The sequence below is a fragment of the Ranitomeya imitator genome, chromosome 7 (genome assembly GCF_032444005.1).
Source record: "Ranitomeya imitator isolate aRanImi1 chromosome 7, aRanImi1.pri, whole genome shotgun sequence".
Classification (NCBI taxonomy): Eukaryota; Metazoa; Chordata; class Amphibia; order Anura; family Dendrobatidae; genus Ranitomeya; species Ranitomeya imitator.
In genome coordinates, this window is record NC_091288.1 from 107,717,867 (window position 1) to 107,733,368 (window position 15,502).

Below are 15,502 nucleotides of genomic sequence, written 5' to 3' on the forward strand. Positions count from 1 at the left end.
GGGCCTGGTGGCAGTATGAGGCCTGCGGCTGCATCGCCTGGGGGTACCATGGGGCCTGCAGCTGCGACCGCCGCCAATCCTCCTCCCAGGTTGGACATGGCTTTTCCCCCATGCTAACCTTGCAGAAGCCCGGCGTCTCCTCTGGAGTCTGCAGCGGTTCCTCCTGTGCGCCGTCTGCAGCAGTTTCTCTGCATGCGGTAAGTTGCTCCTTCTGGTCCTCCGTTCAGGGCTTTGCAGCGACCTCACTTGCGGTTCCACTCGCAGCACAGCACCTGCTTCCTCTTTGCGCTCTCTCTTCAGGCTCTGCCCACAATGGCACACCCTTCTTTTCCTGCGCTCCTCGAGGGGCTCTTTCTGGCGGCCATTTTTGGTGGTTATTGTGAAAATAAAGTGCGCGCTCCGTGTAACACAGTTATGGCATGTTTGATGACATGTTTTAAAAGCTCATTTAAGTCTCTGGCACACAATTTAATAAAGTCTGTCTTTTAAGCACAGTCTTTTGGGCGCACAAGACCCACTTCAAAGGGTCAGTCAATCCCGTTCGTGACGCCAAGTTGAGTCGCCCGTCAGGGACGTGGGGTACTTGGTACCGGGCCTAGTCACAAATAAAGGGTTGGTAATAGTGGCAGCGACCCAGTCCATAGTCCGTGGCCCTGGGTGCCCAAGCAAAAGGGACGGTCTTTAAAGCGGTTGTGGAAATAAGGAATGTTCGTGACGCCATCTGTGGTTATCAGTCAGAGGTGACCGACGCTGCTTAAAGGGGTCCTCTGGGGCAATGGTGCTGCAGCAAAGATGGTGTCGCTTCCCACAGGAGAAGCGGTGTCCCCAGGGCTCCCAGTGTATTTGGCAGGGATGGTAAATGCCGCAAATAATTGGAGGACAAAGGGTTGCAGTCTTTACCTGGTTTACTGGTGTTAAGTAGCCTCAGTCCAGGGTACTGGCAACAGTCATAGATGTGGGCACTATGAACGTCAGTAATAAGTACAAAATGCACATATATGGCGACTCAATATCAGATAATCAAATATAGGAGAACTATGAGTCAACACTAGCCACAGAACGTAATAAAAGAGTAATATTTTATTAAATAAACTTAAACAAAATACAAATAAATGATAATCATTAATATTAGGTGCACAGTAACTGTATCCTAAGGTACATCTGTGTCAACCAGGTGTATAGGACAGGGCCCAATTCACTATACAGTAATAGTACATGTGATGACAAAATATCAACAGTAGGGTGTTAATTATACATGGGCTGTACTGCATAAAACATATGGTGATCCTCATACAAGTCTGCTAATAGTATCCGCATAATAGGGATCATCACATATGCCTGATGTGATGAAAAAACATTCAAAAAAGTAAATTACCCATGTATATAGAAAGGATCCTGTCCGGCTCCTGGTTGACAGTCCCCAACGCGCGTTTCGCGTTCACTTGTAACCGCTTCTTCAGGGGGCGTGGTTTAATATGGATCTATGTCCGGTTTATATAATGAGTACTTCCGATCACATGATCGGATAGTGAAAGAACGTGCGCAAGCATAGTACCCCGGACTCGCCCTTCACCGCGCTCCAGACCTCGCTCCCGGCCGACAAGCTCAAGTCACATGAGCGGGCGGACGCCACGCCCACACCACACAACCCGAGACAGTCGCCAGGGAGAGGAATGGACGCTGGAAGATCAGAGTGCCAGCGTATCTGTGTATAAAGTGACAGTGCTTGTAAAGTGCATGAGTGGACTGTAGGTACTAATGTTATATACAGGTGCATATATATATAATCATAAAGAGTGTTACATAATGTTCTACTGAATGATCTATACATAAATAAAGCTAAGGGAGAAAAAGTAAAATAATGTGAAAAAGCGTCAGCAAAAAGATCGCTGATACGTGAATAAAACAGCATTTATAAAAATACTAGATTGTGGCCCGATTCTAAAGCATCGGGTATTCTAGAATATGCATGTCCCCGTAGTATATGGACAATGATGATTCCAGAATTCGCGGCAGACTGTGCCCATCGCTGATTGGTCAAGGCAACCTTTATGACATCATCGTCGCCATGGCAACCATTATGACATCATCGTCGCTGTGCCCGTTGCTGATTGGTCGAGGCCTGGCGGCCTCGACCAATCAGAGACGCGGGATGTCTACGTCCTTTATGACATCATCGTCGCCGTGCCCGTTGCTGATTGGTCGAGGCCTGGCGGCCTCGACCAATCAGAGAGCCGGGATTTCCAGGACAGACAGACAGACAGAAAGACAGACAGACAGACAGAAAGACAGACACACAGACGGAAAAACCCTTAGACAATTATATATATAGATAAATGCTGGGAAAATGAAGAATGACCCATACATATAAACAGACTAAAATAGGCCACAGAGATCCCCAGTATAGATGACTAAATACGGAATTACACATGCACATAACACAAAACTAAACGGAATAACACTAATAAAAAAAGAAACTACAATATACACATACATACACAGTAAGTCGCCGACATAGGGATATACGTGTATTTGTGGAGTTTATAATTTTCATCCTTTACTTGTTCAAAAGACATGAATCATTTGGGTCATCAGCTGTATCCACCATCCGAAGTAGTGTATCATTACAAGTCTTTGGTATTTTTCTAAGATGGTTGTTAATATTCTTCTTTCCCAAGATTTCTCCACTTGATAATCACAGACGTCAGCGATTATATGGACATAGGTGTATATATAAGCACACTACGAATCGAAATAAAAAGATACCATATTAAAAATGACGGTACATGACAGAGAGCAACAGGAAAAGGGAAAAGACCCAACCAGGAGAATCATCCCCATAAGTAACTACAGGAAAGAGGAAAAACCATGCGTTTCATTGAGGCCCATGGGTGCCATGGTCCCCAATATACTGATCCAACGGCATTCTTTTTGGGCCAAAATACGCCCAATGTCACCCCCTCTGATGCCACACTGTACATGTTCAATCCCCCGTGCCATAAAGGACCTCGGGTCGCAATCATGATATTGTTTGTAATGCCGTGGTATCGTTTTGAGTTTCATCATGTCTGTCTCATCTCTCGCGGCCACTATGCTGCGCACATGTTCACGAGTGCGTGTACCCAAACGTCGGGAGGTTAATCCTACATAAATTTTAGGACAACTACACACAGCATAATACACAACTTGTGTGGTGTTACATGTTATGTGATATCTGATGGAAAAGGTTTTATCTCCATCAGCTGAATTGAAAGTAGCCGTACGAGAGATGTTCGGACAAGAAATGCAATCCCCACAGGGGAAACATCCCCTGGGTGGTCCTCCAGACCCAAAGTTGTATCTACTAGGTCTCGGAATATAGTGGCTTGACACCAGTAGATCTTTGAGATTCTTACTCTTTCTCGCGGTCATAGCAGGATAGTCATTCAGGCACCTAGAGAGCACTGGGTCACTATTGAGAATGCTCCAATATTTTTGGAGGCAATTCCTCATTGTGGCCCATTCACCATTTTAGGTAGAGATGAATCGTACTAAATTCTGTTGTTTACCTGTCTCCCTGCTTCTACAGTTGTTATTGTTACTACTAGGACATAGTAGTTCATCTCTTGATGTATATTTGGCTCTTAAATAACCCCTCTTGATGTTCCTGTTACTATATCCTCTTACTTGGAACCTAGTCCTAAAATCCAATACCTGGGCTTCAAATTTAGTAGTAGACGAGCAGATTCGCTTCATCCTGAGGTGTTGACCAACTGGGATGGCTTTGATGGTACTATATGGGTGACCTGAATCAGCATGCAATAAAGCATTGACCGATGTGGATTTCCTGTAGATATCCGTCTGTAAATACCGGTCACCATCAACCTCGATCTTAATATCCAGGAAATCCACATTGGTCTTGCTTATTTGATAAGTTAATTTGATGTTGTATGGATTTTCATTGAGTTGTTTCATGAAATCATGCAAAGCATCATCAGGCCCCTGCCATATAATGAGCAAGTCATCGATGTATCGCAGCCAGCACTGCACATGGTCAGTGGCCTGCGGCCCCCCCCCCACCAAAAATCTCCCTCTCCCAGAAACCCAGGAAGAGGTTAGCGAAGGAGGGCGCACAGGCCACGCCCACGGCAGTGCCGCGCTGCTGTAGGTAAAATACATCCTTGAATACAAAAAAAATTCTTGTTAATATAAACGTCAGAAGTTCGATGACAAGATCACAAATCTCGCCATCCCAGTTGCTGACACCCAGGAAGAAGCGGACCGCCTCCAGGCCATCCTCATGTCCAATGCAGGTGTATAAGGATTGTATGTCCGCAGTGACAAGACACATATCTTCCTCCAATTGAATCCCATTGATCCGCCTAAGGACATCCGACGTGTCCCTGGCATAGGAGGGGAGCAACTCCACTAGTGGTTTAAGATAGTAATCAACAAATTTGCATAAGGGGTCACTCAACCCCCCCATTCCAGAGACTATCGGACGGCCCGGCGGATCAATGGGATTTTTGTGGATCTTAGGGACAAAATACAGTGTGGGGACTCTAGGGGATCTAGTAAGTAGGCCATTCAGCACTGATTTAGGAATAATGCCCCTCTCATGAGCATCTACTAGAATTCCCTCAAGTTCACGGGAAAATCGATCAGTAGGATTGCAATCCAGTTTCCTGTAGGTATCCCTATCTCTAAGATGTTTCAACGCCTCCTTCTCGTAGAGTATACTAGGCCAAAGAACCACATTTCCCCCCTTGTCTGCTGGTTTGATCACTATGTCCTCAAGGTTCCTAAGTTGTTTTAGGGCCACTCTTTGTTTAGATGTTAAATTATCATGTCTACGTTTCGTAGATATATTTTGAAATTCTTGTGTGACCATCCTGGTAAAAATCTCAACTGCTGGACACAGAGACAAGGGGGGAAATGCGGTGGACCTAGGCTTACAATCACGCGGAAAAGAACTCACCGTGTGAGATGTCTGCTCTTCCAGGAGATCCTCCAGTGCCATCAAAGCCTCCCTCTCACAATCATCACTAGTTGACGCATTGCCACCCTTCTCAAATATTTTTTTGAGGATTAATTTCCTTGAGAAGAGATGTAAGTCCTTGGTGGCTGTGAAAAGATCAAAATTATTAGTAGGGGAGAAGGTATGACCCCTTTGTAAGATATCAACTTGATCATCAGAGAGAACATGGTGAGAAAGATTAATTACCTCCAGGCCCTTTTTATCCTTTTTATTGGGTTGGTTGTTAGTTGGATTAGTAGTAAAGAGGTTTTTACGTTTCACAGCATTTTTCTCTCTGTTGAAACCAGAATTTCGTAATTCATAGAATCTAGGTTGTGTCTTATTGGATTCTTCACTAGATGCTATTGATGCAGTGGAGGCAGATCTGGCACGGGAGGATCCCCTCGATCGGTTTCCCCTCCTGTTCCACCTATATACAGTATTGGACTGTTGGTCACTTATATCACGCTGGAATTTTCTAGATTTGTTCTCACAGATGCCCTTCTCCCACTTTACAAACTCATTCTCCAATTCAGCAGTAAACTGGGTCAGGGTTTCACTGGGCAAATCTTGCTTGAATTTTGCCTGTAGCTCTTCTATATCCTTGTCCAAAACCTCCAGCTGAATTGAAAGTAACCGTACGAGAGATGTTCGGACAAGAAATGCAATCCCCACAGGGGAAACATCCCCTGGGTGGTCCTCCAGACCCAAAGTTGTACCTACTAGTCATAGATGTGGTACAATCAGCCTGAAGACAAGTGGATATCCCCTTGACAGATCAGTTTAGGAGCCTTCCACTATGCACTGGTCTGTAGTCCCTTGCTTCCTGTAGTTTTCTAACAAGGTCCTCTTACTCTCAGCACAAAATCTTACTGAGGCAAGAAACTAAATGGATCATACGGACAAGAGCCACTGGCCCAGCAGGTCTTAATGATCGTGTTGACATGTCTGTTTTTTTATAGAACGCTAATGTTGTTTTTGCGTATATTTGCTGTTCTATATTGATCGTCATCCTAGATTGATCCCCATCTTGTACTCTTGTGGTTGTAAGTGATTATTCTGTTTTGTACAGGTTTATTCAGTAAGTATTTGTAAGCCGTATACATATTTCTCTGCCTTTTTTTTTTTTTCCCTCTGAGTCAGGTGAATTCAGGTGTGGATTCCTTTGTATGTCTTGGAATAGAGGACATAATTAGTATTCTGGATAGATTGGTCTATTATAATTGGCTACCGTTCTTATTCTATATTGCTGTGTGTAATAAGGTGCTCTAGCCGTTGTTGTTTTTAACTGCTTTGTTTTTTGTTATTTTACACTGTGCACTATGGTTGTCTCAGGGGGGAGGCGGCATGGGAGGAGCTGGTTGTTTCTTACCTGCTTATCTAGGCGTCACTTCCTCCTGGACACAGACCCGTGGAAGCGCTTGATATTAGCGTGAAACGATTGTCGTCGTCTTGCCTGTCGCACTCCTACTTTCACTCCCTCCCTTGAACCGTGAAGATGATTTGCTGCATGTTCTAATAAAGGACGTTTGAATTGCCACTGATTGGTGAGTGCTATTGCGTTTTTTCTATTTTTTTATTTACATGGACACTTTGTTTCACGCAAGCACCGCCTTTCACCTGATCGGACTACCTTTTGTTGGGAAACTCTCCACATTGAGTTTATAATCTCTGCAAAGTCGAGCTGTGCGGCTTACTTTTTTTCTTTTTCTGGTCTGGACATTTGGTACTATTGTAGCGTGCACGCTCCTGTTGAGATTCTGTGGGTATACTTTACGGTGAGATTGCTCTCAGCCGTGTGACCTCAGTATGGAGTCCGAATCGGCACCTGTGCGTGGCAGCCTACAAGCCGGTCGGGAGGATGCTGTGAATTATTTCAGGGAGTGCGAACAGATGGATGAAGTGCATATGCTGAGCACGAGATCTCTGGAATACAAATTAACCAATCTCTCAGAGAGAGAGATAAGATTGTTTTGGACGAATAATTTGTTACAGTCTTACGTGGATAACAACCGGGTCCCTAGAGGACTACGTGTATGGAAAGAGATTTCACACTACAGCAATGATGTTTCTTTTAAAACGGAATGGGAGAAAATCATGCTCAAATGCTCCCAAGATCTGCTAGAACTGGTTTTAAAGTCCAATATAAAGAATTACGAATCTTTGAATACAGAGTTGCAGAAAACGCAATCTGAGCTACAGAACAGATTAACAGAGAGCCAATGGGCGGCTTTTAACAAAAAATTGGATTCTAGATTAATTCTTGTACAAACGGAAACGAAACAAAGAAAGAGAGACAAATTTTTGCGGGACAAGAATGATTACGATTCCTGTAATGTATTCACTTGGAATAAAGTGTCTAAGGACAACTCATTCTCTCACACTCAAGGTGGAAGATCTAGACAAAGGAAATTTAATTCCAGAAGAAGGAGACGTTATCAACACAATAACAGGGACTATTTGACAACGGAATCAGAGGGGGATCCTTGGAAGATTTATCTGCAGGAACTTCAGTTACTGCTCCAGCCCCTTTAGGAGGAAGACACGGAGGGGCAAACGTAAACGCCGACCCCGAGTGGCGGCGCAAAAGGAAGTTCGTCTTGTGGAGACAGGAACAGTATTAGAAACCCCTGTGGAGGATTCTGTGATCAATCTGACATCCCGTAATTTGGACTCCGCTCAACTTTCCGTTTTGTCTAAAGGACTTAATTACTGTATACCTGAGGGTTTTGATTTTGTTTCTTTTCAGATTGATTTATTTAAGGCCACAAGGAAAATACATCTTTATAAGCATTTTTTGTCTAACTCTATGGAACCAAAAAGGTTAGAGGGTGAATGTCCCTGTGTAGTAGGACCATTAGGCTTTATGGCAAATGCTCAAGAAGACACGATGGCAGATGTACATGATGAAGCTGCGTATTTATTGAGTCTTGCCTATGTGGAACATGAGGTAGCTATTTCTGGGCCTAGTACTAACACTCCGTTCATGGGCGGTACTTCTTCCTCATTTATGCCCCCGGTTTCCCCTGGCAACATGATCGATCTCTTTTAAACATTAGTCTTAAAAGACATGGAAGCATTAGTACATAAGCAGGCTATTCCTAATCTCACTCAGAGCGAAACTAAGGTTTTAAAAGAGATGGCCAGCTGGACCGACGTGATTATACGCCCCGCCGATAAGGGGGGTAAGACGGTCCTGTTGCCCAGGGAATCCTATTTGACAGAGGCTTACCGTCAATTGTCCGATACCACTGTCTATGTCCGGTTAAGTAGTGATCCCACTCAGAAATTAAAGGGGGAATTATGTACTTTCCTCAGGAGGGCAGTGGAGAATGGTGTTATCTCTCAAAGGAAGGCTGAAAGGCTGCTTCCTAGTTTTCCAGTAAAACCTCACTGGTATTACCTTCCGAAGGTTCATAAATCCTCCACTGCTCCTCCTGGCAGACCTATTGTGTCGGGGGTGGGGTCTCTCACCGAGCCCCTATCCCAATATATTGACTGGTTGTTACGCCCCCTGCTTTTGACAGTGCCGTCCTATATCAAAGATACAAATTCGTTTCTCAGGCATGTACAGAGTTTTGAATGGCAGCCGGGGTTCTCCCTGGCGTCTATCGACGTGGTCAGTCTGTACACTCAGATCCCCCAGAAAATGGGTGTGGATACCATTGAATGTATCTTAAAATCTACAGATAAGAGTCAGGCATATATTAACTTCGATGCGGAGGTTTGGATTTTATCCTAACCCACAATGCTTTCACTTTCCTGGACACCTGGTACAGACAGACCACCGGGACTGCCATGGGGACCCTGGCTGCATGTAATTTTGCTAATCTGTACATGGCCGTATTTGAAGAACATTTCATCTACTCTATTAACAATATATTAAACTTCTTCTAAGATATGTCGATGATTTGTTCTTGGTATGGGACGGCACTGAGGCGGAATTTGATTCTTTTGTCAGCTATCTTAATGGCAATAATACGATGGGGATGTCCTTCACCCATAGATTTGGGGGTCTCCATCTTGATTTCTTAGATGTTATGGTGGAGGTGGTAGATGGTAGCATACACACTTCCATATTCCGGAAACCCACCGCGGTAAATTCTATTCTTCATTTTAATAGTTTTCATCCTCACCATACTAAGGGTTCTTTGCCATATAGCCAGCTGTTGAGAACACGGCGAGTAAATAACACGCAAGAAGGTTATGAACAGCAGTCTAAGGAGCTTTGTGGGAGGTTTCGTGACAGAGGTTACCCAGAGGAGCTATTGAGGTCCGCCGTAAAACGGGTTGAGATGTTATCACCGCATAGTAAGGGGAGGCGACCTGATGCTTCCGGACAACGGTTTACTTTCTGCTTTCAATACAGCCCATTAGATAGGGAAATAAGAGCGTCTATTCGCAGACATTGGCACGTACTGGAGAGAGATAGGGATCTTACAGGGAGGACCATAGGGGGCCCTTTAGTATCTAATAGATGAAGTGCACGTATTAGAGATTCGCTAGTACATAATCGGATCACGAAAGAAAGATCTACATGGCTGGAACGTGCCGCATCTTTGGGTAACTACCGCTGTGGCCACTGTCGGTTCTGCCAGTTTCATATGCAGGGTCCAACGGTACATATTGGCCCCATTATGCATCAAGTGCGGCACTTCATCTCATGCAAAATGCAGCATGTGGTTTATGTGGTCTTCTGTCACTGCAGGAGGTTCTACATTGGTAAGACGATCCGCTGCCTACAGTGGGGCAAAAAAGTATTTAGTCAGTCAGCAATAGTGCAAGTTCCACCACTTAAAAAGATGAGAGGCGTCTGTAATTTACATCATAGGTAGACCTCAACTATGGGAGACAAACTGAGAAAAAAAAATCCAGAAAATCACATTGTCTGTTTTTTTAACATTTTATTTGCATATTATGGTGGAAAATAAGTATTTGGTCAGAAACAAAATTTCATCTCAATACTTTGTAATATATCCTTTGTTGGCAATGACAGAGGTCAAACGTTTTCTGTAAGTCTTCACAAGGTTGCCACACACTGTTGTTGGTATGTTGGCCCATTCCTCCATGCAGATCTCCTCTAGAGCAGTGATATTTTTGGCTTTTCGCTTGGCAACACGGACTTTCAACTCCCTCCAAAGGTTTTCTATAGGGTTGAGATCTGGAGACTGGCTAGGCCACTCCAGGACCTTGAAATGCTTCTTACGAAGCCACTCCTTCGTTGCCCTGGCGGTGTGCTTTGGATCATTGTCATGTTGAAAGACCCAGCCACGTTTCATCTTCAATGCCCTTGCTGATGGAAGGAGGTTTGCACTCAAAATCTCACGATACATGGCCCCATTCATTCTTTCATGTACCCGGATCAGTCGTCCTAGCCCCTTTGCAGAGAAACAGCCCCAAAGCATGATGTTTCCACCACCATGCTTTACAGTAGGTATGGTGTTTGATGGATGCAACTCAGTATTCTTTTTCCTCCAAACACGACAAGTTGTGTTTCTACCAAACAGTTCCAGTTTGGTTTCATCAGACCATAGGACATTCTCCCAAAACTCCTCTGGATCATCCAAATGCTCTCTAGCAAACTTCAGACGGGCCCGGACATGTACTGGCTTAAGCAGTGGGACATGTCTGGCACTGCAGGATCTGAGTCTATCGTGGCGTAGTGTGTTACTTATGGTAGGCCTTGTTACATTGGTCCCAGCTCTCTGCAATTCATTCACTAGGTCCCCCCGCGTGGTTCTGGGATTTTTGCTCACCGTTCTTGTGATCATTCTGACCCCACGGGGTGGGATTTTGCGTGGAGCCCCAGATCGAGGGAGATTATCAGTGGTCTTGTATGTCTTCCATTTTCTAATTATTGCTCCCACTGTTGATTTCTTCACTCCAAGCTGGTTGGCTATTGCAGATTCAGTCTTCCCAGCCTGGTGCAGGGCTACAATTTTGTTTCTGGTGTCCTTTAACAGCTCTTTGGTCTTCACCATAGTGGAGTTTGGAGTCAGACTGTTTGAGGGTGTGCACAGGTGTCTTTTTTATACTGATAACAAGTTTAAACAGGTGCCATTACTACAGGTAATGAGTGGAGGAAAGAGGAGACTCTTAAAGAAGAAGTTACAGGTCTGTGAGAGCCAGAAATCTTGATTGTTTGTTTCTGAACAAATACTTATTTTCCACCATAATATGCAAAAAAAATGATAAAAAAAACAGACAATGTGATTTTCTGGATTTTTTTTTCTCAGTTTGTCTCCCATAGTTGAGGTCTACCTATGATGTAAATTACAGACGCCTCTCATCTTTTTAAGTGGTGGAACTTGCACTATTGCTGACTGACTAAATACTTTTTTGTCCCACTGTATATGTACGCTTCCGTGAACATTTTAAATCTATTGAAACCGGGAAAGGTGTCCCGAGATTAATTGAGCATATAAGAGAAGAACACCAGGGTAACCCAGAGGTGTTAATGTTTGCGGGCCTTGAAAGAGTTAATCTACCGGCGCAGGGTGGTGATCTGCACAAAATCTTACTGAGGCAAGAAACTAAATGGATCATACGGACAAGAGCCACTGGCCCAGCAGGTCTTAATGATCGTGTTGACATGTCTGTTTTTTTATAGAACGCTAACGTTGTTTTTGCGTATATTTGCTGTTCTATATTGATCGTCATCCTAGATTGATCCCCATCTTGTACTCTTGTGGTTGTAAGTAATTATTCTGTTTTGTACAGGTTTATTCAGTAAGTATTTGTAAGCTGTATACATATTTCTATGCCTTTTTTTTTTTTCCCTCTGAGTCAGATGAATTCAGGTGTGGATTCCTTTGTATGTCTTGGAATAGAGGACATAATTAGTATTCTGGATAGATTAGTCTATTATAATTGGCTACCGTTCTTATTCTATATTGCTGTGTGTAATAAGGTGCTCTAGCCGTTGTTGTTTTTAACTGCTTTGTTTTTTGTTATTTTACACTGTGCACTGTGGTTGTCTCGGGGGGAGCCGGCATGGGAGGAGCTGGTTGTTTCTTACCTGCTTATCTAGGCGTCACTTCCTGCTGGACACAGACCCGTGGAAGCGCTTGGTATTAGCGCGAAACGATTGTCGTCGTCTTGCCTGTCGCACTCCTACTTTCACTCCCTCCCTTGAACCGTGAAGATGATTTGCTGCATGTTCTAATAAAGGACGTTTGAATTGCCAATGATTGGTGAGTGCTATTGCGTTTTTTTCTATTTTTTTATTTACATGGACACTTCGTTTCACGCAAGCACCGCCTTTCACCTGATCGGACTACCTTTTGTTGGGAAACTCTCCACATTGAGTTTATAATCTCTGCAAAGTCGAGCTGTGCGGCTTACTTTTTTTTTTTTTTTTCTTTTTCCGGTTTAAATTAGGAAGACATTGCAGGTAGCTAGATAGCAGGTAGAGCTTGCTGAAGAGATGTTTAGCCAGCTAAGAGCTCCTTTCCACTTGCCAGATAAACGTCCGTGTCTCGCATGTGAAAACCAAGCTCTGGCGCCGGCACTTGGGAGCGGAGCGTGCGGCTCCATGTGTTGCTGTGCAGCCACACTCTCCGCTCTGGAGTGCTGGCGCCAGAGATTGGTTTTCACATGCAAGACACGGACGATTATTTCGCAAGTGGAAAGTAGCCTAAGAGGAAAACTGGATAAGCATGAAAAGTGCAGTAGTAGACATGGCAGCTGGATGCAATGTTTACTGAGTATAAACGTGTGTTGCATGATTAACCTTGCACAGACTTGCACAAGGGAATCTGACCTTGAGACAGGACAGGGAGCAACTACTAATTTATCAGAGAAGATAATTATTTTTATTTTCTTAGTTTACGTTAAATAGACAATGCTAATTGTTAAAAGATAATCTGATCTGTGTTTTCATGAAATGCAACCTTTTTTTTTTCAAATTGAACTACACACATAGGCGGATTATGGAGTAACGTTGGCATCCGCACGGGGCCCATTGGCAGTGCACATATCTCGAGAGTGAACATTCCTGGTGTTGCGCTATCGATTATACAAAATGGTAGCGCAGATACTGGGGAGCTCCCGTTGCCTCTGCTGTGACGTGCCAGCGGGAGTAAGGTGAGTATGTCTGTATGTGTTGTTTTTTTATTAATGTGTATGGGATATACATATATATCCCATACACATATACATATATATATGTATATACATATATATCCCATACACATATACATATATAAACAGTATATATGTTTTTCCGATTATTTGAGCCCATGGATCCATTTTATGTCCGTATGTCGGTTTTGCAAGCCTGCGAGAAAATCGCGCAGTACGGATGCCATACGGATTACATACGGAGGATGCCATGCACAAAATACGCTGACACACCCTGCCTACCGATGACATACGGATCACTATTTTGGGGACTTTTCTACGTATTACGGCCGTAAAAAATGGACTGTATTTTTATACGCTGAGTGTGAGGCCGGCCTAATCCGTCCCTGACTCTACAAGTGATTTTGTGGTAATTTTGCAACAGTTTTTTTGTTAGCATATTTGGAAAAAATCTGCAGATGTAAATCATATAGCTACAGTCGTTATATGTAAAGCATGTAATGCTGTTTGCATTAGTAATAGTAGTTCTAGAAATGTTATTGAAAAACTTTATTTACAAAAGCTGTGACTAATTTTGTTAATTGCCCATATTAAAGCAGTGTAATACACAATTTCTGGAAATTATATGTTTCTTTACTATCAAACAATTAATTATTATTTTCTTTTGTTACAGCAGTATCTGATAATATAAGTCACACTTACTGCGGAGCAAATAACTGTCCCGTGTTCACAGTTGAAATTAGCAATGCCACATCATCAGATTCTGGAATATCAGACAACCTGCATTATACTCTAATGGGCATTTATACAGGTAAGGATCATTATAATAAATAGTATTTAAAAAATATCAGGAAATAATATTCAGACAATGTCAAGAAATGCATATTTCTATTTCCATGTAAATAACAGAAATACAATAAATAAAAAAGTGCCTGACATACCTGCATGCCAAAAATCAGATTCTCCAGATAGACCCCATTAAAGTCATTGGTGTCTATTTGATTTCTGTCGTGGTGTCAGGCATTTACTAGACAAAATTTGCACAGAAACACCTGCTGACAGTCAGGGCTCCTAACAGAAGAGAATGCAGATTTATTGTGACTAAAGAGACAATTAGTCCATAACAAAAGATATCATTACATCTGTAATGGTGCAAACTAATTAACTATCACATCAGATGCCATGAAGAAAATACATGATCATGAGTGCCGTAAAGTAAAAAATAAACTAAAATTGCTATATTGTCAACATTATGCTAAAAAAAATTTTAACAGCAAAGAAAAGCACAATTTCATCAATTGTAAAAGTAGTGCAAAAAAAGTGTTTCAAAATACAAAAAAAATGCTCATACAAATAAACGAAAACATTTAATTGTACAAGTGTTATATAAAGACATTTTTAGTATCAGACTTCATAATAGTATATTACAATAAATATTTTAAAACATGAGGCAAATGTTAATATAAAAATTGTCTCTAACATATTAATATATGCCCCTCAGGCAATGGAGTAAACATGCACAAACATTTTGTGATTTGTTAAAAAGAACGTGTCAAGTGAAAAAACACCATTAAGCTGCAGATATGGAGTTAATCTGTAAGTTAAAGGGAACCTGTCACCCCCAAAATCAATGGTCAGATAAGCTCACCGTCATCAGGGGCTTATCTATAGCATTCTGGAATGCTGTAGATAAGCCCCCGATGTAACCTGAAAGAGGAGAAAAAGAGGTTAGATTATACTCACCCAGGGGCGGTCCCCACTGCGGTCCGGTCAAATGGGTGTCTCAGGTCTGCTCCGGCACCTCCTATCTTCATTCCATGACGTCCTCTTCTGGTCTTCACGCCGCTGCTCTGGCACAGGCGTACTTTGTTGCAGGTGCCGGGCCTCTCTGACCTTTCTGGCACCTGCGCACTGCAGTCCTTTGCTCTGCCCTCAACACGGTAGACAAAGTATGCCTGCGCCGGACCCACGGCGTAAAGACCAGAAGAGGATGTCATGGAATGAAGATGGGAGGCGCTGTTCCGGACCTGAGACACCCATCGGAGCAGGACCGCCCCTGGGTGAGTATAATCTAACCTCTTTTTCTCCTCTTTCAGGTAACATCGGCAGCTTATCTACAGCATTACAGAATGCTGTAGATAAGCCCCTGATTATGGTGAGCTTACCTCACCATCGATTTGGGGTGTGACAGGTTCCCTTTAATAATACTCTGAACCTGCCTGGCACCCACTCTTAAACTCTCACTACCTTACTGGAGAAAATGCACGTTATTTTCCCTGGCAGCATTTGGATTTCAGTAATAGGGGTGGCCCCAGCATAGTTTCAGTCACTTTTCTGTTTATAGAGAGCAACAACGGTAACCACACTCCCATCACTAACTGACAGCTCGCTCATCATTATGGTCAGCTGTCAGTCAGTGCAAGG

At 43.1% G+C, this 15,502-nt stretch overlaps 1 protein-coding gene across 1 annotated transcript in view; it reads left to right on the top strand.

Moving 5' to 3' along the window:
- LOC138644852 (protein unc-93 homolog A-like) overlaps positions 1-15,502 on the top strand; it is a 345,859-nt gene that overhangs the window by 55,503 nt on the left and 274,854 nt on the right. Inside the window, exon 4 of the mRNA XM_069733739.1 lies at positions 13,752-13,889. Within this exon, the coding sequence (XP_069589840.1) occupies positions 13,752-13,889 (138 nt within the window). The remainder of the gene's footprint in view (positions 1-13,751; positions 13,890-15,502) is intronic.